At 38.1% G+C, this 25,543-nt stretch overlaps 2 protein-coding genes and 2 long non-coding RNA genes across 4 annotated transcripts in view; 2 read left to right on the top strand and 2 right to left on the bottom strand.

Annotated features, from left to right (window-relative positions):
- Nucleotides 1–25,543, top strand: part of LOC128093157 (uncharacterized) — a 71,358-nt gene that overhangs the window by 3,944 nt on the left and 41,871 nt on the right. The window lies entirely within an intron of this gene.
- The window catches only part of LOC120431073 (ER degradation-enhancing alpha-mannosidase-like protein 3), a 31,629-nt gene that overhangs the window by 4,834 nt on the left and 1,252 nt on the right, over nt 1–25,543 (bottom strand). The window contains exons 3-11 of the mRNA XM_039596227.2: nt 13,110–13,262; nt 12,891–13,044; nt 12,262–12,825; nt 12,099–12,188; nt 8,411–8,663; nt 8,089–8,351; nt 7,793–8,024; nt 7,641–7,736; nt 7,399–7,571 (exon numbers count right to left, since the gene is read on the bottom strand). Of these exons, the coding sequence (XP_039452161.1) occupies nt 7,399–7,571; nt 7,641–7,736; nt 7,793–8,024; nt 8,089–8,351; nt 8,411–8,663; nt 12,099–12,188; nt 12,262–12,825; nt 12,891–13,044; nt 13,110–13,262 (1,978 nt within the window). The remainder of the gene's footprint in view (nt 1–7,398; nt 7,572–7,640; nt 7,737–7,792; nt 8,025–8,088; nt 8,352–8,410; nt 8,664–12,098; nt 12,189–12,261; nt 12,826–12,890; nt 13,045–13,109; nt 13,263–25,543) is intronic.
- LOC120431075 (uncharacterized) lies at nt 2,142–7,392 on the bottom strand. The gene is made up of 3 exons (XR_005607795.2): nt 4,378–7,392; nt 4,145–4,318; nt 2,142–4,086 (listed from the first exon to the last, which is right to left on the bottom strand). It is a non-coding gene; the product is annotated as an uncharacterized LOC120431075 (long non-coding RNA).
- Nucleotides 17,663–25,543, top strand: part of LOC120431074 (DNA repair and recombination protein RAD54-like) — a 30,129-nt gene continuing 22,248 nt past the window's right edge. Inside the window, exon 1 of the mRNA XM_039596228.2 lies at nt 17,663–17,689. Coding sequence (XP_039452162.1) covers nt 17,678–17,689 — 12 coding nt within the window. The 5' untranslated portion in view covers nt 17,663–17,677. The remainder of the gene's footprint in view (nt 17,690–25,543) is intronic.

Genomic DNA, 25,543 nt, shown 5'->3' with positions numbered 1-25,543 from the left:
GGTAGTCCAACAATGTTCAGCACAAGTTTGAATCGAAAGAAATTGCTTCAACAGCTGAACGGATCAAACTATTGCTTCCCTTGCTGAACTAACTATGCTACTGTTACTAAGGAAACAAAAGGATAAAACATCATGATTTGATGTTCTAACAGGTACGTTCAACTAGCCAGCTGCGAGACCCATCAGCCCGGCCGGGAACCAGTCCATATCTGTCGAGTACAGCATACGGTGTGGTTCACAAAATATCAAATACAGTGAACACAACACTAATGCCCGAGGGGGACGTCACTTCTGCGCTAACCGAGCGATAAAGCTTCCTTTTCAAACCTTTGCAGCGTTCACTTTCACCTTTCCGCTTTAACTTGCTTTAACGCGCGTTAACCGCGTGTTGTGTTTGGTTATTGAACCTTCGGTTAGTGTAAACTTGAGAATCAGAATTGTAGTTTTTATAAGGCTGAAATCTGGAATTGTTTCGCCTTTCTGGAAAATTTTGCCCTTGCAACCCATCATTTTGTCTGTAATTTCCGTACCGTGAAGACCCTTGCCTTTGTGTTGTTGTCTTTTGAATGTAATGAATTTTTTCTGGTGTAAAGTAACTGTACTGTCCCAATTGAGATTCTCCAGGTTGATTGTTTAATGCTTTAACGTTTTGTTTTGCTATGTTCCATGTTGTGATGAACTTGTCCATCTTGTCCAAAGTCAAACTTACTCCTTCAGCAAATTTCTTTGGAGATTGTCAAGAAGAACCGCAGGACCTTTGTCCCTAATGGCCACTCCTTCAAAGCCCAAAACAACAGAATTCGCCTGCATCTTGACGCCTGCACGTAAATCATCATTGGATTCATCAGGTTGCTGCTTTCGTTGAATAAAACGAATGCGCTGACAAGGTCCGGTTCCGTTTTGTCAATTTTTGTTTCAATTTTAACACAATATCAGCATAAGTGGCTTTAGTAGCTATCTTTGCCGTAGTGCGCTTTATTGAGGAAAAAAGAAACGGTCCGAAATCGTCATTGAAATGCGGATTTTTGGCGATCAGCCGCAACTTGATTTGAGTGAAGGATAGGCCAATCGATCGACCAGTCCGTAAAAGACGTACCCTTTTAAAATCTCATTAGAGGTAGCTAACCCGTTCGAACCCATGTCTTGATATCAGACATCAGGTAAAAAAACAAATTCAAATTTCAAAGAAAAAAAAAATAAAAAGACAAAACAAATATTCTGCAAATCAGGATCACTTTAAAATTCATTTCATCACCGAATCTCTTCCTGCCTTTGGCCAGCGAAAAATAACTCAACCTTCGCTGCCAAAAAACTCGTCAGCGACTCGCGCACCAGCAAGAGTTCTCCGGTCCGCGGAACTGAAGTTATTGCCATAATGGAATTAGCAGAAAACTCACTTGGCTATTCGGCCCACCACTAATGAAATAAAGAAGAAAACTCTCTTAAAATTGAATTAAATTTGCTTTTTGTTTTTCAAGAACAAAAAAGAATCACACACTTACCCGATCACAGGCAACAGTTAAATGTTAGTACACAACTGTCGATACAAAAATTCTTGGTGATACTGCTAGAATTTCACTTTTTTTATAAATATAAATGGCCAAAAAGAGCTTATTTGCCCCAATCCCTTACCTTGTGATGAGCGCACCCAACGAAACAAAAAGAAGACCAACGCGCGCGCGTCTTCCGACTGCCGGAGTCCAAGAATGGCGTCCCGTACTTGAACTTGATCCAAAAATTTCGCCAGCGACGCCTTTCCGCCCTCTTTTGTTCTCCTCTGCCGGTTCCGCCTATAGCCACACCGGATCCCACCGTCTGCGTTGCGCTCGGAAATGCGCCAAACTCGGAGTTGCTTGCTGCTCACAATAGCGTCCCGATTCACCAAAAAATAGCGCACCAATTTCAGCACCAAACGCCACCGAAACCAGAGAAAAAAAAATCCCCACGGCAATTCACCGCACGATAGCCGCCCGATTTGTTCCGTCGATGCCGAATGCTTGCCGCGTGCTGCTGATTCTTCACCTCACTCTCAGAACCACAAATCCGCCGGATATTTCCGCTAACTTCAACGAACGCTCTCCACAGAACGAGCCACAAAATGGTCGCTTAAATTTTCAACGCCCAAGCGCGTTTTCAATTACCACCGCACGTAGTAAAAAAAAATTACACCTTTATCCCCGTCGCCACTTAATATAACCGGGGAAAGCGTTGAAGTTGTGATTTGCGGAGCAGGAAAAGACGAGCTGTTATCAGTTAGAGTTTCAGCGTTGAAAGAGGCCGAATAGAGCACAAGCTCGTTTATTTAAGGTAAGTTAGAGAACGCGCGTTACATGTATTTGTGCTGTCATTTGACTAGTACTCAAACGAGGGGTACTCAACACCGCGATAACTTGCTTTTTGGCTTAAATTTTCTTGCGTTCTCGCATCACACTGCTCGATTTTTTTGACAGCGAGAACTGTCAAGAGCAAATGACAGTTCTCGTTGTCAAATTAATCGAGCAGTTTGTTTTGCTAATATTTTCTCCGTCACCGGACGGAGGAAGCAAGATTCGGCTTCAAAGATTGCAACTTCCGGACGGAAGATTAATGAAAACGGGCGTGTTCCGGGCCGGTGTTGGGTGCGAAGAGCCTGCCAACGGAGCTGTACGACGATGAACCAGGGGAGAGCAAAACCGGTGGAGACAGATTATCCGTCGGAACCGTTTTCTGCTCCTGCGAAGGGTTCCTGTTCCAGAGATTCGAGTCTTTCGTCGCTTTCGTGGTGGAGACAGCCTTTTCAGTGTGTGTGTTTGTGTGGGAGAAGTGTTCGCCAGGAATCGAAAGGCCAGAGGAGAACAGGTTGCCAATCAGATCCTTGAGCTGGCTGGTGAAAATCAGGGCGAAGCGTTCGAACATCTGTTTTTGTGCTAATCGGAACCGGCCGGAATCTCTCAGAGCTAGTCAAACACTATTCTTACTTTAGTTTTAGCTCTAATTGTTTTTTCTTCACCCTACAGGACGGCATGATTGAGAGAATGGCCGTGAACAACTACAACGCATAGGGGCGCGTTTACCAGCTCGGAGGACAGCATCAACTGCAGCCGGTACAGGCTCCCGTTGTTCCGGAGACCGTCGCAGTTGCGTCCAACAGCGGCGGTGAATCCTGCTTGAGCTTCTTGGTAAAGAACTCGGCCACATGCCGGACGTGGCCGACAAGGAGTAAAACGAAGATTTACCTGTACAACCTGAAATGCTGATGAAGACGTGTGGGTGCTCAAATTTAGCCCCAGATGCTAGTTATATATGTCCGTACAACCCCTGAAAATTTCAGGTGGATTCTGATAGTAGAATCGCTCTTAATTATTGTGTAAATGCATAAATAAATCTTATGCTATAATGAAATAAACAATGTCAACAGAAAAACAGGATTTTATTCAATTAAGTGTACAAAATCATATCGAACTAAGGAGGCTGCGGGACAAATGTGCCGCGGGGTGGGAACAGTGCGCGAGACCAGTGCTTGAGAACGTCCAGTTTGGAGTTACCGCCCTTGCCGTTTGAGCCGTTGATCTTTCTCTGAATGCTGCCCAGCTGGTTGAGTGCGTTCAGCGCTCGATCTTGTCCGTGATTGTGATGCAGCAATGTCGGTGCTTGACGGAGTCACGCTTTTAGACCAGGTGGCGGATCGACTAGAGTGAGAAGTAGCCGTAAGTGAAGTACGGATCGGCGATGCGCAGCATTTTCTTGATGGCCATGTTCAGCTTGAGGATGGTGGTTGTTGATCTGGCGCAGACGGAACAGCAGCAGCACTTTTCAGACCTTAGGACTTGTGTCGGTGATTCATCTTTTTGGGCATCATGTTGAACCAATCGTAACTTCACTGCGCGGAAGAGTCCCTTAGATGGGGTCGGGCTCGGGAATTTTCAGCTTGGAGTTGCCTGTCCTTGAAGAAATCCGCCAGCATAGGCACCGGTGCCGGCAAACCATTACTATTGTTGCTGTCCTCGCGGTGGTCCAGATTCAACAGTGGACCTCCCTCCACTAAACTAATCGTATCTGCGAGGAGCAGGAGAAACTCAAGAATCAGCGCACGGCGATGCTGTTGGTCTGCAAAAGAACCAGAATTAAACCAGTAAAACCTCCAAGTAGATTCGAACCAGCTTACGTAGGCACTCAGCTGCTCGTACAGGTCGTGAAACAGATGTAGACTTTGCCGACGCCAAGCCATGCCGTCGTCGGAGGTCGTCAAGAGCTGGTTTTAGTCGTTGAAGGTGATCGAGTTTACCGCGCCCAGATGTCGTTCATACTCCTGGACGAAGTCACCACTGCAGGTGCCCCACTGTAAGGGAAGAAAATTTTAGGTTTCTCATCCCATTATATTTTGTTGATTCTACTCACCCAAATAATCTTATCGGACGTCGGACGTTCCCGCCACTAGCAGGAAGCACTGTTCGGGGCACCACATCGGCCCAGATTGACTACGACATCATGCGGCGATGCAGAAACGATCGCCCAAGATAGCTTCCAAGTCCTTGTTGTGCAGCATGTACTCGTTCGGCTTATCCTCAGTCATGCGGTTCCGGTGCTGCTTCGTGGCCATCATCTCTTCGATCACAACCGGCTCGGCCTCGAAACAAGTTCCTCGTTCTCGCCTCACAGTCCAAAAACTCCACCAACTTCTCCCGGATTGTCGATTTTCAACTTTTTTCTCTTATCCCCCGCCCGATTCACTATAGAAGATTCAAACACCGTCTTCCCGTTCGTGTCGTACGCGGCCTGCAAGTGCCCCACCACCTCCACTAGGTCCTTCCTCCACCAACGGATCAAACGCGCCCCTTAGTAACTGTGGACCGTCTTTCGCTGGTTCTCAAATTGAAAGTCACTAATATGTTCCGCCTCCACAAACCCTGAAGAATATTATTCGGCTCCCGCATCTGCTCCGTCAAACCCGGATTCTCCGGACCTGCCGTCGGTTCAAACATCTCCTCGTACCTCGGACTCGGGACGATTCCACCTGCCCCGTGAAACCACCAGCGGGGCGGAAAACCTGCAGCGGTTTCGCCACCGAGTGGGCAAAAAAATTAAACTCACAGATTGCTGTTTATTTACGAAAACTGCAGGAAAATAATCAAAACAAAGAACGGGTTGCCAAACCCGAAAAAAAACTACTCGAAAATGACGGCAGGGTTGCAAGATCGATTTGGTTTGGTTCAAAAATCGAGCAGACGCTGACCGCTTTAACTCGCTTTAACGCGCGTTAACCTGCGATAACTTGCTTTAAGGTGGCGTTATGTGAAAACTCGGCACGATGAGTAGCGTTGATGCTTTTCGAGCTCGTTTTTGTGCGTTTTAGTGTGTTATCGCGGAGTGACATTCCCCTCGCTAATGCCATACATATGGACTGGCGGGATGGAAGCACGTGGACAACTCCCCCCAAAAAATCTGTAAGTACTTTTCGATTTAAAATTTCAAAAAATAGGTCAATAAAATTTTTCGAGTATTTTTTTTTAATCAAAACTTTGCAGCAAAATTTTGGTCTATACTTTTCTATAGGTGCGGTTTTGTCCTCTAGAACAATCAAAAAATTTCTTCACGCAGAAAAATGTTTTGAAAAATCAGCCTGTATGAGGTTTGATTCAACAAAATGTGTTGTTGAATTTAATCAACAAAATTTTGCGTCGAATCAAACCTCAATTCTTCTCCATCCAGAATTATCAATCAAAAAATGGTTTTCTTTGTGTTGTTTGTTGAAGCATTTTACATAGAGAGAGAAACTTTGTAGACATGTTATCTTTCGCTTATACCTATACATAAGACAGTTTTGTGTATATGGAACCAGTTACACTCGATTATGACGTTTGATAAGGGCTTAAGTGTTTTCAATATTTTTGTAATTCGCAATATAAATTATGCTGTATCTCGAAACCGTTGGATCGAATCAAAAAGTGCTCAAAGACAAACTTGTAGGAAATTTTACGGGCCTTCTGAAAAAAATACACTGATAGAAAAAAAAACACGCCACTTTTAAGCGATTTTTCTTCGTGAATTTCTTTGTGGAAATAGGCGAAGGTGTTACAAAAAGACTCACGATTTTTTTTTTGCCTTTGACCACCACTCACAAATATAAGCTTAATCACATTTGGCCGATGTTTGCGTGACATACTTTATGGATGACGCCTTAGGCTATTCTCACCAAAAAACGAGAGCTCACCTTCAAATTTGACTTTGAAACTTAAAAATCAAAAAATCGCATTAAAGTTACGTGTTTTTTCTTTACGTTTTTTTGCAGAAAGTCCGTCAAATTTCCTACAAGTTTGTCTTTGAGCACTTTTTGGTACGATGCAACAGCTTAAAGAAAATTTAAATTAAATACAAAAATATTTAAAACACTTACGCCCTCATCAAATGGCATTATTTTGCGATTGATCGCTGCCTGTTACACCACGCAGAAAAATAAGGCATATTTGAATCAAAAAAACGTTTTGTTGATTTGAAAATCAAAATTTTTGTTGAATCAACGCTAAACGTCAAACCAGCTTTTTCAAAACAACAAAAGAATTTTGTGGAATCGATAAAATCAAGGTTTGTTTCAACGCAAAATCGGCGTTGATTATATTCAACAAAAATTTTGTTGATTTAAACCTTGTACAGGCTGATTCTACAAAACTTTTTTCTGCGTGACCCCATGAATAAGCCTGCTAAGAATATTGTACGATCAGTACCTTGCTGGACTCGGTCGTTGGAAACGACCACTGTCGGCTCAACGACCGACGAAATAGGAGGCGGGCCAGATGCGGGCATAAAAATGTCAAAACCTCTCCCCCTCTTACTTCGTCTCACCATCCAGCTGCAGCTTTGTTGGCAAACAAACGGAGCACGCGGTCGCGTGATGGCGGCGTCGAACCAGAATTAGGGGTGATCATATGGTTAAAAATGAAACTTTTTTCAAGAAAAATAATATTTTTCCGACAGTATAAAAAATTTGCGAGCATGTTCAAACAATTATTCCTGATGTCGGAGAGGTGATTAAAAATCAAATCTACAATAGTGATAGTGATTATATTTTCATTTCAATTTACTATTTGTGGATACTGAATTTTGAATCATCATTGACCTTAAATTGGCGATATTATTTATTCACAACGATAGAGCTTATTTTTCTGAGTACAATGACCTTTTGTACGACCGCAAAGGTTTTAATAAAATTGAGCGTGGAATTCGGATACCGTTTTCCACCATCGTGGAGCTGATTCTATACTTCTAAAATCCTTTTTAAAGGCAGGCATCAGCAATGTGATAAAGTCATTTCCATGGAATCAGGGCTCAAGTTTCAAAAGGCCATGGGCCGTCGACCATTTTTAAACAATTTTAACATTTCGAAGACAAGGTAAAACTGTTTTAACAAATTCAAAATCTTACCTCCAGCTCCGAGTTCGCCCGGATGGCCGCCCGTAGCACTTCCGCCTCCTTGGTGAACAGAAACACCACCGGGATCTTCACGTCGTCCCGCCCGTCGCCGGACATCGCAAACATCTGCTGGTTGTCGATCGACGTGTTGGGCGTGTTGTCGTACACGATCGCTGCCACGGCGCCTGCAAAAGAATTTATAACGAGACATTTGATTTTGTTGTTCTAGATTTAGGGATGTTTCGGTGACCTACCAGCGACCTGAACTCGCCGGGCCTTGTCCACGAAGGTGCAGTCTCCCCGCTCAACGACGGCTATTCGACCGCGAAGCTCCTGGACGTTTTTGAGAGCTGAAATAGGAACTCTCAGCAATTCTTCAACAAGCTTGAAATTTCCCGTAACTTACTTGTACAAACTTTCGACGGGTTGGCGTAGACGACCCGCTGCACAACCGTCATGTCACCGGTCAGTTCCGGCCCAAAGTGGCTCGGGCCTGCTTTGAGGGCGCGTGGCTCTCCGTCGGAACCTTGGAATGATACTTCTTGCAGTTGCGTTTTCGGAATGGTGTTGGACTTGGACAGTTCGACCATTTCCTGCATAAAGACGAGCCCCCGTTCGGCGTCTTCCGGGGATTTGGCCTGTTGAAAAAGAGAATGGTTTGTTATAAAAACGTCCAGACATCGCCAACGTCGTCAGACTTACATTGTAGAAGCTGTGCAGCAGCTGAACCTTGCCCTCGCCTAGAGAAACCATCGTAATACCCATGTCATAAACTGTCCGTAGATGATCTGCATTGCTTGCCTGAAAGTCAGCCGCTCTAAGTCTTTTGGCGCTCGATATGCGCGGGCATACTCCCGTAACCAGGTCTCTAAGGGGACGTCTAACCGTTTCAGGAAAAAGCTTGTTCGGACTCGGGCAGGACCGCATAAAGTCCAGCATGCCGCCCTCCTCGTGGTCCTTGATATCTACAGGTCCAAAACATTGTTAAAAACTGCCACAAGAAACAATTAAGAGACCAACTTACTAAAGGTATGATTGCCCAACTGTCCCAGGGTCAACGGCAGCAGGTGCGCCTCCGTCGTGAAGATAAAGTTCTCAATGTTCAGCAGCAGGTCCGAAGGGTCGGAAAACAGCAGGTACAGATACTTGAACGTTTCCGAGAGGACGTACGAATCCATGCGGTCCTCGTGCTTGCCAGTACGGACGTCGTTGACGGCTGCGTAACCACAGGGTACGCGGGCATGCTTCTGGAGGGCCTTCAAAGCTTTCTTCCCAACCTAAATGGAAATAAAAAAAATGTCACTTTGCTTTGATTTAAAACGGAAAAAACGATTAATATAAAATGAATCCGAAAAATACTCCCAAAGCCTAAATTTTCATTGTTTCATTTTTTTGTTATTATCAAAAATCGCGCTCTCCCCATTTTTGCAAACACACTCATTATACCCATAATGCGGTGGATCCCGCGTAACGTGTAGCTCATCAAGTTGCATAGCTGTCATTCCGGCTTGCAAAAGTAAACAGTGTGGATTTTTATGCGGAATCGCGATAGTTTGATGAGTTGTTCGGCATGCCAATCGATCGGCTCTCGTTCAGATCATTAGAGTCCTTGCTAGCAGTAAGTTGCATTATACCAGCATTTTTCTGCGAAAAACGGAAGCCCGAGAAGAGCACGCATCGTAGAAAATTGTGATTTGAATGCGGCGCGCTGGGCAGGATCCATCGGTCACGGAGTGGTAAGCCACAAAGCCGCGCATGAGGAAGACGGAAGGTGAGTGATAACGGTAGAAGACATGCAGAGTCTACACGGTCCAACAATCAAATTGCCCGATCAATGCGCTTCGTTTGGCCGACAATGCAATCATGACAACGTTAGTATTTTCATTCTTTTTTCAGGCAAAATTTTCACCTCGTGGCTGTACTCAGGATATCGAGAACGAAGGCCTTTGTACCTTGTACGGTGGTGTAACTATCCAATCATCCAATATGAAACGACAAGTTATCTTGACCACTAGGAAACAAATCTGAAGTCCGTATTTGGAGATGCAATCGAGTTTGGAAATTAAAGGGTATCATTGGAGTTGGTTTGGAAATAACAAAAACAATGCAATTCAACGTGAAGACTTCCATCATTGTCATGATTTTTCGTTCAAAGCTATAAATTCGCGCGGTGCTTGTTTGTAATACGTTTTGATGAAAAAATCAAAGAACTTGAATTTTACTTTTTGAATGCGACTGAAAGTTACAAACGTTTTAATAATGTTATATTCGTTAGAATTATAGAAAATCCCGGCGAATCTCAAAATGCAGTATCTTGAAATTAAAAGGGAAGATCGAGGGGCAGATTTAGTTTTTTGATCGAAACGGAGTAAAAAATAGAGGAACAGCATCTAATTCCAGCGTGCCTCTAATGTTGTCATATCAGCACTTTGACATTCAATTACAGCTCATTAAAAGCGTTTTCAACTGAAATCGAGCTCAATAAGAAGTGAGTAAGCAAGTTTCTATCACAAGTTTCGCAGAATAAGTTGTTTAAATAGTGAAAATCAGTTTATTGGATGGAGTTAGGAGCGGGTGCTTAACCTGCCAAACATACGAGAATTTCCCCTAGAAGTTGACTTTATTGCTGTTGGCCCACGTGCTATTGCTATTGCGCGTACCAACCAGGCTTTGGATTGTGAGTACACTGCACTGTCCGAATAATCTACCCTGGCGGGACCTAAATAAATTAAACCGGAGTGAAAATAAACTGGACAATAATCATACAAATATCTATTTTTTTACTGAAAAAATCAATAATAATCTGATATTCGACGATACAAATGATTCAAAAATAAAAATTCGAAAATATGGAAAAACAAATATTTCAGAAATATCAAATGACAAAAAATATGAAATTCCAACCATTTTTAAAATTTTTATTTTGTAGATTCAAAATAAAAATTATGCAGAACTGATTTTTTTTTTATTAAGGTCGAGATTAAAGAATTTATAAATTCAACAGCTCAAAAAATTAAAAAATCGAAACCTGAAAAATTTCAGAAATAACAAGTCATAATATCAAAGGTTTAAAAAAATTCGAAAACACATATTAACGAAAACCCCGAAATTCCAACATTCAAAAACTATAAATTTTCAAAAATTCAAAAATCTCAAAATTCCATAATTAAAAGAATTTTAAGAATTCAAGAATTTTTTTTATTTTTTTTTAAAGAATTTTAAGAATTCAAGAATTTTAAGAATTCAAGAATTTTAAGAATCCAAGAATTTAAGAATATAAGAAAAACTTTTAAGCATTTGTACCAGCCTTATTGTATAATATCCTTATTAACAAATTTCCAAATTTCCTAATTTTCTAAATTCCTAATTTCTTAATTTTCATCTGTCCTAATGTCTTAATTTCATAAATTCCTAGTTTCTTGATTTCCATATGTCCTAATGTCTTAATTTCCTAATTACCAAATTCCCTAATTTCTTAACATCCTAATTTCCAAATTTCTTAATTTCTTAATTTCCAAATTTTCCAATTTCCTTATTTCCTAATAAACAAATTTTCTTATTACCAAATTTCGTAATTTCCTAATTTTCTGATTTCCTAACTTCCTATTATCCTAATTTCCTAAATTTCTCAATTTCCTAGCATCGAATTTTTCTTATTTCCTTATTTCCTAATTTCTTTATTTCATTATAACTTAATGTCATAATTTCCTAATTCCCTCATATCCTAATTTCCTAAATACCAAATTATCCTAATTTCCTAAATTTCTCAATTTCCTAACATCGAATTTTTCTAATTTCCTTTTTTCCTAATTTCTTTATTTCATTGTATTACTTAATTTCATAATTTCCTAATTCCCTCATAACCTAATTTCCTAAATACCAAATTTTCTAATTTTCTAGCTTCCTAATTTCCTTTTTTTTAATAACCTAATTTCCTAACATCCTAATTTCCAAATTTTCTTATTTCTTAATTTCCTTATTACCAAATTTCCTAATTTCCTTACATTCATATAATTTATTTCCTAACTTTTGTAACGTCTTAGTTTTCTGATTTCCTAATTTCTTAATTTCCAAATTTCCTAATTACGAAATTTCCTAACTTCCTTAATTCCTAATTTTCTGATCTCCTTATTTCCTTATATCCTAATTTCCTAATTTTCTAATTTCCTAAATTTCTCAATTTCCTAACATCCAATTTTCCTTATTATTCCTTATTTCCTAATATTATAATTTATTTATTTTATTATTTCATTATAACATAATTTCCTAATTATCAAGTTTCCTAGCTTCTTTATTTCTCAATTTCCTAATTACCAAATTTCCTAATTTCCTGACATCCTAATTTCCTCATTCCCCCCCCCCCCCCCCCCCCAAAGAACCTCAAGCGCGCACACCGTCAAACGCGCTCATACCGAACTGTCAACTTTTCTTGTGGGGGGTCATGAAAAGAACACGCAACATTTTATGACCGCGTTCCATCCGATCTGCATATCGTACTTAAAGCTTAAGAAAAATCTTTGTGTCATTTTTTCTGGCCTTAAAACAGAAAAATATCACCAAGTAAGGCTTTTATAATTTTAAAGTTTTGTTTTTCAATGGTAAATTTGATTATTGCGCAAAATAATAAAAACAAAAAACAAATATTCTTAACTTGCAATGAGTGCCAACACCAAGCAAATATAATAAATGTAACATCTCCCCGCCAAACCTACCTGCAGATAGTAATGATCGCCGGTCGCCCGGTACAGAAAGTACGTCGACTCGATAAACTCCGGCCTGAGATGGTGCTGGCCCCAGTGAACCTACAACGGAGAAAAAAATAAAAATCTTGCTGTCTCAACTGATCTTTCCCGGAACCTCCCCCACACTGCCTACCTGGAAATCGTAAGTAAATGCTTCCGGAATGAACGTGTGCATCTGCATCACTTGGTACAACATCTCGTGGGTTTGCACCGCCGGCTTCAAATCACCGGAAAGCACCTGCAACCCCGGCCAGAACGCCAACAGCGCGTCCATAAAGTTGCGCGTCTTCGTGTGCGGCCGGTGCATCTGCACATCCAGCAGCATCGGTCCCTGACTTATGTACTTCATAATTGCGTTGTAGTGTCGGTTGAACCGCGCCAAATAGCGCTCATCACCGAGCAGAATGTACGACTTGAGGCAGTACTCGTAGTAGGAATCGATCCCCGCACCAACGCCCGACTCCCGCCGGATCCAATCCCCGGAGTGAACGTTCAGCACCGTTCCCATCAAATCCGAGCTGCGGTGACGCATCTTCCACAGCGCGTCCATCGCGGCATGCGCCTTGGCCTCGAAAATGGGCTCCCCACTGAGTCGGGACAACGCCGCAAACTCCAGCAGGATCGTCCCGGCGCACGCCGTACAAGTCTCTCGCGAGTGTCGCAACGATTCCACCTTCATGCCGTGCTTCAGGTTGACCTTGAACGACAAAGCAAAAACACACAGAATGAGTAACTCAAACGTAAATTATTAATCGAGCTCACCCTTGCGTGTGGAATGCCCGTCGAAGTGTTGAACGCCGGCAGTAATCGATAGCCCAGATCTTTGGCCATTTCGAGCAGCTCGCCCCGGTACCACATCATTACGTCTGCCTGCTTCTGGACGTACTCGGCGAGGATGTGGGCGGACAGAAGGCCACTGGAAATTGAAGCAAATCGAAAGAAATGATAAATTCATAACTTCTAAAAACAGACAAGACTTACCCAACCATTCGGATGTTGGTTTCGAACACGGAAACGACAATGTCGCTGTCGAATTTTACATCCTTGATGACGAGCTTGACGGCGCGCTCGAACTCTTCCAGGTCGCCGAGGATGACGAGCGTATCGAGCGTGTCAACCAGGGTCATGGAAAAGCTGGAACAAGGTTAGAGAGTTAGAAGATTGATTATAATTTATAATTAGGTCCTTAAATTAAGCATGAATAGCTGATATTATTGTTCATAAGGCGTAATATTCATTGTTTGGCCCTTTTGAAATGTTAGTCTTGATTTGAAAATTTTAAAACTATTGTTTTCGAAAAGATCAGAAAATTTCACGAATGTTTCATATTTTAACATTGTAAATCGGATCATTACTTGCTAAGATATCGACGTTAGAAAATGGTGGGTTGTTTGGGTGAGACTTAGAAAACATCAATTTTCCTGCTTTTTAAGCCAAGCCATGGCAATATCTCAGCAACTAGAGGTCGTATCAACAAAGTTCATAAAAGCAAAATATAGATAATTTTCTCAGATTTTCAAAAATATTTTTTTCAAAGGTGGGCAAGCATGTGCACTAGTTTAAAAAAATGGAAAACTGCGACTGTTTTCAAAAAATAACCTAAAAATGGATATAACTTCAAACACTTCCTTCAAAAGATACAGATTTTTGAATTTTCATATATCATTTTTGTATGGACAGCTGCCAAATTTGTATGGAAAATGATATGGACAAACTAATGATGCAAAATGGCTTCTTTGTGCATACCGAAGGCACCAAAAAAGTTTCAGCCGGATTAAAAAATACAAAAAAAATCGAATGACCGAAATCTCAGAGAATTGCTTGAGAGAATTGCTCCTATTCCTTTCACAAGCATTTAAAAAAATATTTCTCAAATGTATTCTAATCAGACAAGAATGCTGAATGTGGCCCAATGCCACGCCCATTTTTCAATTTTCAGCTTAGTTCTTTTTTCTTTCAGCGCGCTTAGTGTTTGTGACGAAATTTCACGAAAAGTAGCATTTATAGAGAAAATTTCCTGGCATCACTGACTCACTCCAACAGGCGCGGCTCGTGATGTTGGTGGCCAAGCTTTTTTTTTTTTGAAATTAAATATGTCTTTATTGAACTTTCTTATAATAATTACATTTCATTTACATTCTAAGTGGTATGGCTAAATGCTCTTCATCTTTGTTGTATTTTTCGTTTTATTATTACACCACCACGAATTGTAACCAAACTTTTAGAATTAGTTTTAATTATACTCTGGACTCCATCAAGAACACAACGCGTTTTATTTCGTCCGCCAAATTCACATTCATTCATTTATTTCAAATTGTTTTACATTTTTGCATTGAATCGAATACATTTGGGTAAAAAAAAGAAAAGAAAAAATCACTTTAACAACTAATCCTAACTTAAAACTAAAATAAAAATTCTTTGAATTATTCAAAATCATTAGAACGAGTAAACTATGAACTGTATTTTAAGATGAATGCTCCAAGCGTTTTTACTTGTTCCTGGCGAGTTTTGCACCCACGCAGTGTTGTTGTCATCTCGATGAAAATGTTCAGAAGTTCTTGTGGTGAAAACAGGTCACTACTGCCTTCATCCGTTGATGCTGGTTGGTTTGCCCTCGGTTGCTGACTGAAGCCAGGAGGTGTTATATTCTCTGCAACTTTTTGCCGCTGATTCAACGGCAATGGCTGCAGATTTGGAACCACTCGAGCAGATCCCGCTCCAGGTGACGCCAAAGCAGGAAAATCCACGTCCGTGAAAGTTGGTGGTGTTTTGCGACGATTTGGTTGGTGCCTCGTCGTCGCTTGCTGCCGAATTTTCACAAACTCAGCACGTTTTGGGCAGCTTCGATTCTTGGTAGAATGGTCGCCGCCGCAATTGAAGCATTTCGCTTCGATGTTCTCGTTGATTGTTTCGCAAGCTTGTGTTTTGTGCTCACCTCCGCAGGGTGCACAACGACTCTTGATGAAACAGTTCCTTCCACCATGCCCAAACTGCAAACAGTTCGAACACTGTGTCACGTCCAGAGACGCATCGAGCTCTACAGGCTCAATAAAAACTCCTTACCTGCTCTGTATGGTAGAACAGAGCTAAGCTCTGTATGCAGCGAACAGAGCCAGCTCTGTATGGGAAAAATAATATTGAATTGCATATATCTCAAAAACGATAAGTTTTAGAAAGTTGACATGTTCTAGAAAGTTGCTGGTACCAAAAGGTTCTATATTATTGTCACAGACGTCCTTACAATTTGATTGATTTTAGTTGTGCAAAACAAGATAAAACTATTCATTTTCTAAGATACAAGGTATAGAATATTTTTGGTTTGGACAAAGTTGCTCAACTACCAAAAATGAACAACTCTCTCGAAAAAACCAAAGCTCTATCTTCAATAGATACCGAAATAAAAATAAAAACTATTTTTATAATAAATACTGCTTGCGACAAACACAAAGCGACCGCGTCGTAGGCACAGGTAATATGAGGCATGTTTGGTAGAGATCGTCTGAAGTGGAAACTAGTATAGCAGAGTGTTCATAGAGAGTTTTTATGTAAAATGCTCTTGTCTGAATGGTTGAAAGAAATTTCAGATAAAATTTTACAAATTTATAAAATTATAATATAATATAATGAAAACTAAATCTTCGAACAATTATTTTAATTAAAAAAATCAGTTAACATATGTTTAACCTTATAAAGATTTCAGGAAACTTTGCCATTTTATTTAATTCAACAGAAAAAAAACTATATTTTCCTTATTTTTCAAGCAAAATAACCATTAGAAAGTTCCAAGCTCTAACTAATCTCTATGATATTATTTTTACATTTTGTCACCTTTTTTTTAAATATAATAAGAAATTGAAATCAAATAGCAAAAATCATTTTTTCTGTATTTCTCAAGCCTAGGAAAGCAGTGAAGAGTTTGAAGCTCTAAATGCTCTCTATGGAAATTTGCCATTTTATTACCTTTATTCTAATTTTTTTTTTCTTACAAAGGAAATCAGTAAAGAGTTTTTAGCTGTAATTTACATTTACGCTTTTTTATTACCTGATTTTTTTTTAAATAAAATTAGCCATTGAAATAAAATAAGAAAAATCCAAGGAAAACAGTAAATAGTTAAAGCTCTAAATACTCTTTATGGATTTTTTTTTAATTTTATTGCCTGATTTTTAAAATAAATTTAGCCATTGAAATAAAATAGAAAAAAAAACTATTTTTCTTTACTTCTAATGCAAGGAAATCAGTGAAGAGTTTTTAGCTCTAAATGCTCTCTATGGAAATTTGCCATTTCATTACCTGTATTCTAAATATTTTTTTTATTTTTCAAGCAAGAACATCAGTGAAATGTTTATTAGCGTGGTTCACGTTTCTATGAAAAAGACAAAAGTTGTTATTTTGTCTTGCATCAACCGGAATTTCGTTCTTTTATGTCCCCAGAAGCACTCCTGAAAATTTGAGCCCATTTGGTAAGGTCTAGGAGCTCCAGTTTTAATTTGAAATTTATATGGGATTTTGATTTATTTTCCATGGGAAACTATCTTTTTTTACATTGTATTAGGATTTTTTTTTATAAATCGATGAAATGACTTGATTCTTATAGTAGGAGATAGGTTTTAAACTGGGGAACAACTTTGTAGAATATACCAACATGCTAGGAAGTGACCCTTTAAAGATACAGATACTTTTAGATGGTGGCTCTTGAAGGGGCTTTACTTCAAAAGCCACCATCTAAAAGTATCTGTATCTTTAAAGGGTCACTTCCTAGCATGTTGGTATGTTCTACAAAGTTGTTCCCCAGTTCAAAACCTATCTCCTACTATAAGAATCAAGTCATTTCATCGATTTATAAAAAAAAAATCCTAATACAATGCAAAAAGAGATAGTTTCCCATGAAAAATAAATCAAAATCCCATATAAATTTCAAATTAAAACTGGAGCTCCTATACCTTACCAAATGGGCTCAAATTTTCAGGAGTGCTTCTGGGGACATAAAAGAACGAAATTCCGGTTGATGCAAGACAAAATAACAACTTTTGTCTTTTTCATAGAAACGTGAACCACGCTAATGTTTATGTTCTGAACGTTCTGAATGCTCTCAATGGAATTTTGGGAGAGATCGGCAACACTATTTGCGATCAATTGGTTGTTTTCGGCCTGCGTTTTTAAATGGTGTTTTTTTGGTGAAATTGAAACATTTTCGTCGCGAAAAGCGCACTATTCGACAAACGAGTTTGCTGTGCGTTAGGGAATTATGAAGTTTTCCCGATTTTCAAAAGAAAATAAGTGAATTTTAAAAGAAATATTCAGCTTTGAAGCGTGCCAGGAAAAGTCAGCCAGAGAAGAGGAAAAATATGTGTTTGTGTTGGTGAAGCAGTGAATAGGAACGTCAGCTCAACACAATCCGGCGTGTAAGAGGACGATTGTTCTCAACGCGGGGAGTTGCGAAAATTTGATGCACAAGGCTTTCACGCCGCACCGAGCGATTTGTGCTAAAAAGCATAGATTTTTCCGAGTCTTAGAGACTTGCGGCCAGGTCAACCTTTGAAGCAGCAGCATGCAGAACCAGGTAAGCAAGTTCCAATAAGAATATTCTTTTGACAGATGTGAATGAGTATGCGTGTGTGAGTGAGAAACTGGGCCGAAACAACTTATCTAGATAGCTTTTAATTAGGGGAGCGGTGCCATGTTTTGGGTACTGACAAATATAAAAACTTCGGTTTCTCTGCTGCTTTTTTTTTGTTGCTTGTAATGTTGAAATAATCGATGTTTTTATTGTTTTGGCCCAGTTGACGATGTTTGTGTGAGTGTATCCGTTTATTTTTGTTTTCATTGCAAGGTTTGATACACAAAAAATTTTAGCTTGTATACACTGTCGGTTTAGCCGCGCTCATTTTGTTACGCGTACAAATTATTCAACAAATATCGTCGTTAGGTTTCCCGTATATCACAATTATCAATTTTATTGAATAATTTTTTAATATGTCATAAAAAATCTCATGGTTTTTATGATCTGATGTTTGATTAACTTTTTTAAAAGTATTTAGGTTTACTGGTATAATGAGTTGTGTGTAAGAGTTGGTATGAATGAGCTTGATATATATTAATCAATTTGTTTTCCAGGTTTTTCAGGTTAAGTTCATAACTAGTGGTAAAAATACGCGCACCAAATCGAAAAATTGTTCGTAAAATTTTGTTGAATCAGTTGCGTCTTTTATTTATTAAGATTCCATAAATTGTCTTGTGATTTTAAAAGCCCTTCCTATATCACCGTTGATCAGAAGGTACGGCGTCGGGTAAATCGTAAATTTTCAAATAATGTGTTAAATTTTCACGGTGGAAACTCATTTCTATAGAATCGTTTATCGAAAGACGCGCTGACATTTAGGATAGACAATTAGCGCGCGTTTGTTTTTTTTTAGTTTCTGATTCGATTGTGTGTAGCGGGACCTCGCGGATACTCTACAACGTGTTTTTAGAGCCTTTTATTTGATATTTTATTTTTCATAAGTCCTTCTTTCATCATCGTTGATTGGAAGGCACGCCGCCGGTTTAGTTCGTTTAAGTTATTGTTTTCATTTCATTACAGTCGGCTACGTGGTGTCCTTTTTTTCTTTTCGTTTATTTTCATTGATCGTAATAATTTATTCCAACTGGCAGTTTTAGTATTAACTCATCGAACTATCGATTTTATGAAGCGTAAAGCGTCTTTTATTTACTATTTTTGAAATTTGCTCGCGTTATTTAAATTGTACAACCATTAAAAATATATTGATAAGTCCAGCCCATAGCACTACTGCTCGGTTGGCACGCGTTCGGTTAAAAAAACTTTTTAAATAATCAATTATTTATCTTTCCGCAGCCGGCTGCCTAAGATTTAAAACTTTCAACCGATAAACAAAATGCTCATGGTCACATCACTGCCACTCGTGAATCCTGACCTCATACCCATCTACTAACCCCCTCAAAACTCATGTGATACTTTGTCGGAGAAGCAGTCGATTGGGCGGTCTCTATCACTCAAGTATCGGACTAACATTCCCATCCACTTCCCCGTGACCCTACCACTGGTTGTGGCCGGCGCCGGTATTGATCAGCATGATAGGGGCCTTTGAGAAGTTGCGAAGCGAGGAAAGATAGCACCCACTCATCTTCCACGGCTCGTGGATGTAACTTCTGGAGGTCTTGGTCAATAACGGAGTAGCAACTGCGGGTGGGCACCTATGCTTATGCTTATGCTTATGAATGCTCTCAATGGAATTTTGCCATTTTACTGTTCTTTTTTGATTTCCTTGCTTGAAAATAATTGAAAAGAAATGTTTTTTTTTTAAATAAATTTCGAATGCTATTTTTTTTTAAAGGTAATAAAATGGCAAAGTTCCGTAGAGAGCATTTAGAGCTAAACACTTTTCATTGATTTCCATTGCCTGATTTATTTTTAAACAGCTTATAAAAAGGCAAATTTCCATAGAGAACATTTAGAGCTTCAAACTCTTCACTGATTTCCTGTGTTTGAAAAATAAAAAAACATTTAGAATACAGGTAATACAATGGCAAATTTCCATAGAGAGCATTTAGAGCTAAACACTCTTCACTGATTTCCTTGCTTGAGAAATAAAAAAAAAATTTAGAATACAGGTAATAAAATGGCAAATATCCATAGAGAGCATTTAGAGCTAAAAACTCTTCACTGATTTCCTTGCTTGAGAAATACAGAAAAAATGGTTTTTGCTATTTGATTTCAATTTCTTATTTTATTTAAAAAAAAAGGTGACAAAATGTAAACAAAAAATATCATAGAGATTAGTTAGAGCTTGAAACTTTCTAATGATTATCTTGCTTGAAAAATAAGGAAAATATAGTTTTTTTTAAATAAAATGGCTAAGTTTCCTGAAATCTTTATAAGGTTAAACATATGTTAACTGATTTTTTTTTAATTGAAATAATTGTTAGAAGATTTAGTTTTTATTTTTTTAACTTGCGTATTTGAAATTGTTTTTTATCTTAATTTGTTGTACGAAACTTGTAATTTTGTTAAACATTTGTTTTGTCAATACAAACATAAAATTGCTGTAAAATAAGTTTATTGTTTCTAATCTTAATTACTTACCAGTACAATAAAAAGAATATAATTTTATAAATTTGTAAAATTTTATCTGAAATTTCTTTCAACCATTCAGACAAGAGCATTTTACATAAAAACTCTCTATGAACACTCTGCTATACTAGTTTCCACTTCAGACGATCTCTACCAAACATGCCTCATATTACCTGTGCCTACGACGCGGTCGCTTTGTGTTTGTCGCAAGCAGTATTTATTATAAAAATAGTTTTTATTTTTATTTCGGTATCTATTGAAGATAGAGCTTTGGTTTTTTCGAGAGAGTTGTTCATTTTTGGTAGTTGAGCAACTTTGTCCAAACCAAAAATATTCTATACCTTGTATCTTAGAAAATGAATAGTTTTATCTTGTTTTGCACAACTAAAATCAATCAAATTGTAAGGACGTCTGTGACAATAATATAGAACCTTTTGGTACCAGCAACTTTCTAGAACATGTCAACTTTCTAAAACTTATCGTTTTTGAGATATATGCAATTCAATATTATTTTTCCCATACAGAGCTGGCTCTGTTCGCTGCATACAGAGTAGCGTGGTTCACGTTTCTATGAAAAAGACAAAAGTTGTTATTTTGTCTTGCATCAACCGGAATTTCGTTCTTTTATGTCCCCAGAAGCACTCCTGAAAATTTGAGCCCATTTGGTAAGGTCTAGGAGCTCCAGTTTTAATTTGAAATTTATATGGGATTTTGATTTATTTTCCATGGGAAACTATCTTTTTTTACATTGTATTAGGATTTTTTTTTATAAATCGATGAAATGACTTGGTTCTTATAGTAGGAGATAGGTTTTGAACTGGGGAACAACTTTGTAGAACATACCAACATGCTAGGAAGTGACCCTTTAAAGATACAGATACTTTTAGATGGTGAGCAATTCTCTACGAAATCGGTCTTTTTTCTTCAATTTTAATTTTTGTATTTTTTAATCCGGCTGAAACTTTTTTGGTGCCTTCGGTATGCCCAAAGAAGCCATTTTGCATCATTAGTTTGTCCATATAATTTTCCATACAAATTCGGCAGCTGTCCATACAAAAATGATGTATGAAAATTCAAAAATCTGTATCTTTTGAAGGAATTTTTTGATCGATTTGGTGTCTTCGGCAAAGTTGTAGGTATGGATACGGACTACACTGGAAAAAATAATACACGGTAAAAAAAAATTTGGTGATTTTTTTATTTAACTTTTTATCACTAAAACTTGATTTACAAAAAAACACTATTTTTAATTTTTTTTATTTTTTGATATGTTTTAGAAGACATAAAATGCCAACTTTTCAGAAATTTCCAGGTTGTGCAAAAAATCACTGACCGAGTTATGAATTTTTTAATCAATACTGATTTTTTCAAAAAATCGAAATTTTGGTCGTAAAAATTTTTCAACTTCATTTTTCGATGTAAAATCAAATTTGCAATCAAAAAGTACTTTACTAAAATTTTGATAAAGTGCACCGTTTTCAAGTTATAGCCATATTTAAGTGACTTTTTTGAAAATAGTCGCAGTTTTTCATTTTTTTAAATTAGTGCACATGTTTGCCCAGTTTTGAAAAAAATATTTTTGAAAAGCTGAGAAAATTCTCTATATTTTGCTTATTCGGACTATGTTGATACGACCTTTAGTTGCTGAGATATTGCAATGCAAAGGTTTAAAAACAGGAAAATTGATGTTTTCTAAGTTTCACCCAAACAACCCACCATTTTCTATCGTCAATATCTCAGCAACTAATGGTCCGATTTTCAATGTTAATATATGAAACAATTGTGAAATTTTCCGATCTTTTCGAAAAAAATATTTTTGGAATTTTCAAATCAAGACAAACATTTTAAAAGGGCGTAATATTGAATGTTTGGCCTTTGTGAAATGTTAGTCTTGATTTGAAAATTCCAAAAATATTTTTTTCGAAGAGATCGGAAAATTTCACAAATGTTTCATATATTAACATTGAAAATCGGACCATTAGTTGCTGAGATATTGACGATAGAAAATGGTGGGTTGTTTGGGTGAAACTTAGAAAACATCAATTTTCCTGTTTTTAAACCTTTGCATTGCAATATCTCAGCAACTAAAGGTCGTATCAACAAAGTCCAAATAAGCAAAATATAGAGAATTTTCTCAGCTTTTCAAAAATATTTTTTTCAAAACTGGGCAAACATGTGCACTAATTTAAAAAAATGAAAAACTGCGACTATTTTCAAAAAAGTCACTTAAATATGGCTATAACTTGAAAACGGTGCACTTTATCAAAATTTCAGTAAAGTACTTTTTGATTGCAAATTTGATTTTACATCGAAAAATGAAGTTGAAAAATTTTTACGACCAAAATTTCGATTTTTTGAAAAAATCAGTATTGATTAAAAAATTCATAACTCGGTCAGTGATTTTTTGCACAACCTGGAAATTTCTGAAAAGTTGGCATTTTATGCCTTCTAAAACATATCAAAAAATAAAAAAAATTAAAAATAGTGTTTTTTTGTAAATCAAGTTTTAGTGATAAAAAGTTAAATAAAAAAATCACCAAATTTTTTTTTACCGTGTATTATTTTTTCCAGTGTAGTCCGTATCCATACCTACAACTTTGCCGAAGACACCAAATCGATCAAAAAATTCCTTCAAAAGATACAGATTTTTGAATTTTCATACATCATTTTTGTATGGACAGCTGCCGAATTTGTATGGAAAATTATATGGACAAACTAATGATGCAAAATGGCTTCTTTGGGCATACCGAAGGCACCAAAAAAGTTTCAGTCGGATTAAAAAATACAAAAAAAATCGAATGACCGAAATCCTAGAGAACTGCTCTGGTGGCTTTTGAAGGGGCCAGCCACCATCTAAAAGTATCTGTATCTTTAAAGGGTCACTTCCTAGCATGTTGGTATGTTCTACAAAGTTGTTCCCCAGTTCAAAACCTATCTCCTACTATAAGAACCAAGTCATTTCATCGATTTATAAAAAAAAATCCTAATACAATGTAAAAAAAGATAGTTTCCCATGGAAAATAAATCAAAATCCCATATAAATTTCAAATTAAAACTGGAGCTCCTAGACCTTACCAAATGGGCTCAAATTTTCAGGAGTGCTTCTGGGGACATAAAAGAATGAAATTCCGGTTGATGCAAGACAAAATAACAACTTTTGTCTTTTTCATAGAAACGTGAACCACGCTAATACAGAGCTTAGCTCTGTTCTACCATACAGAGCAGGTAAGGAGTTTTTATTGAGCCTGTAGAGCTCGATGCGTCTCTGGTCACGTCACGGTGCACTGGACGATGACGTTCCCATGTCACGATAATATTGAAAATTGCCCGAACTGCTTTCAGCTCAGACGGCGTTGTCGATCCTTTCTCGAGATGAACCAGGTACAGTTGATCACGATACTTGATGTCCTTGTTGTGTCTCGTCATCTTGAAGACTTCGATCACGTTCAACTTCAGAGATTTGAGCTCTTCTTTCAGCACACTCACATCCATGTCGTACAGGCCTCGGAGGACCTGTTTCATGGGTCGTTTACCTGGATCGTCATGGCTGTAGTATTCGATCTTGGTGTTGTTCAAAAAATCCCGAACGTAGCAGAATTTTAAGTCCATCAGCACACAAGCGAATGGAAGCTCGTAAAGCACCAGATTTGATAAACCCGGTCAGCCACTTTCGCACCGAATCCGATGACAATGTTTTCACAAAAATGGGTGGCAACTTTTCCCGTCGTTCAAATTCTTCCTTCTCGCTCACGTCCACAGGGAGGGTAGCAAACTGGTTTCCAGACGAATTTTGAGCGTCCTTGCCCAAACTGCCTGGCTTTGCAGGTAGCGCTTCGGCATTCTTTAGCTTCTTCAAATCTACCGATCCTGCTGGTGAAGACCGCCTCTTTTTCTTGCCCTGAGCAAGGGGTTGGAAACTCTTAGAGCTATACTTATTATGTTAACCAGTATATCAAAATATATGTTAGTATACTCATTATTTCCTTTACATACCGCCAGTATACTTACCAATATACTGAGAGTATCTTAATATACTAACAGTTTATTGCTTTTCGGTTAGTATACTAACAAGTATACTGGAATATCATTAGTATACTCAGTATTCCTAAGTAATATTAGAGTTTCCAGCCCCTTGGCCCTGAGGCATTTTTGCACTTTTTAGCACTTTTTTTGGTGTGTGAGGAACGCACGTCTGACTCGCTGCTCTGTCAACCACAGACTCGTGGCCACGCTTTGTTTTTTATTTGCCTTCGCTTCTCGCTCGGTTTTCTTCAGCCTTCGATTGGAATGGGTCGTCAAAAGTCAAACGTCAAAAGACTTGGCGCGTTTGTTTTTTGGATGGCGCTTGCTAATTATTTACATGTTTCGGGATTATATTTCAAGTGAGTGCCTAACTAATGTGCAAAAGAACATGTTGCCGGTAGTTGGAAGCATTTTCATATGTTAAACGCTATGAAAACGTTAGCGCAAGTGACAAGATACATATTAATGGCGTTAAGCAGTTAAGCTCTCATCTTGCGTGTGGAAACAAAATGATGAGAAATGGTCTCGCAAAATAGAAATTATGATCAAAAGTGCATTGAATTTGATCTTTTTGGCCAGTAAATGGCATAAATTTGCGTGCTTACTTGAGACGGTGCTGTTGCTGGTAAGTTTATAGCCTAAATAGTATTTTTGGAGCTTTAATCGAGCAACAAACTCTCCATATGGCGAAGATAGGTGTTTGATTAGAATACGCATATTTCCCCTATGAAGATCTGAGCGAAGCAAACATTTTAGCCTTCCTCACCTTACTGAGGAAAGGCCATAAAATGACTCGAAAAATGAACTTTTAATTCGACGTCCTAGACCTACACTTTAAATTTAAGGTTCCTTTAACATTTTCAATCTATTTGAAGATAAAAGGCTTTTTAAGGCATTTAAAATCAAATTAAATATAGAATGCATTTGACACATATTTGCATAATATTTTATTCTTGTTTAACTTCATTTATTAAGAAAATTATCTTTTTATTTTTTTTAGGTCCCTAATTATTTCTGGTTCCAGATCTTTAGTGTGACCCATTTTTGGCAAAGAATAAGAAAGGCAACAATCACGATGCTAGATTATGTTAGTTATTATCCATCAAATCAAAATAAATCAAACTGTATCATTTTTTTTAATTCGCTCTTAAATATGTCTCTTTTAGTCAGTAAGCTTCAGTTGTATCTCCATTTCTTCTCTATTTCTTGGTCCACAATCTTTACAACGGCATGCAAAGTTTGCTACAAAGAAGCTGCCATGTAATTTATTAATTTCCGTGACCCCCAAACCGAACGCGATCA

Source organism: Culex pipiens, chromosome 2 (genome assembly GCF_016801865.2).
Source record: "Culex pipiens pallens isolate TS chromosome 2, TS_CPP_V2, whole genome shotgun sequence".
Classification (NCBI taxonomy): domain Eukaryota; kingdom Metazoa; phylum Arthropoda; class Insecta; order Diptera; family Culicidae; genus Culex; species Culex pipiens.
Note: the sequence above shows the minus strand (reverse complement) of the source record. Positions and strands in the feature narration are given on the sequence as shown.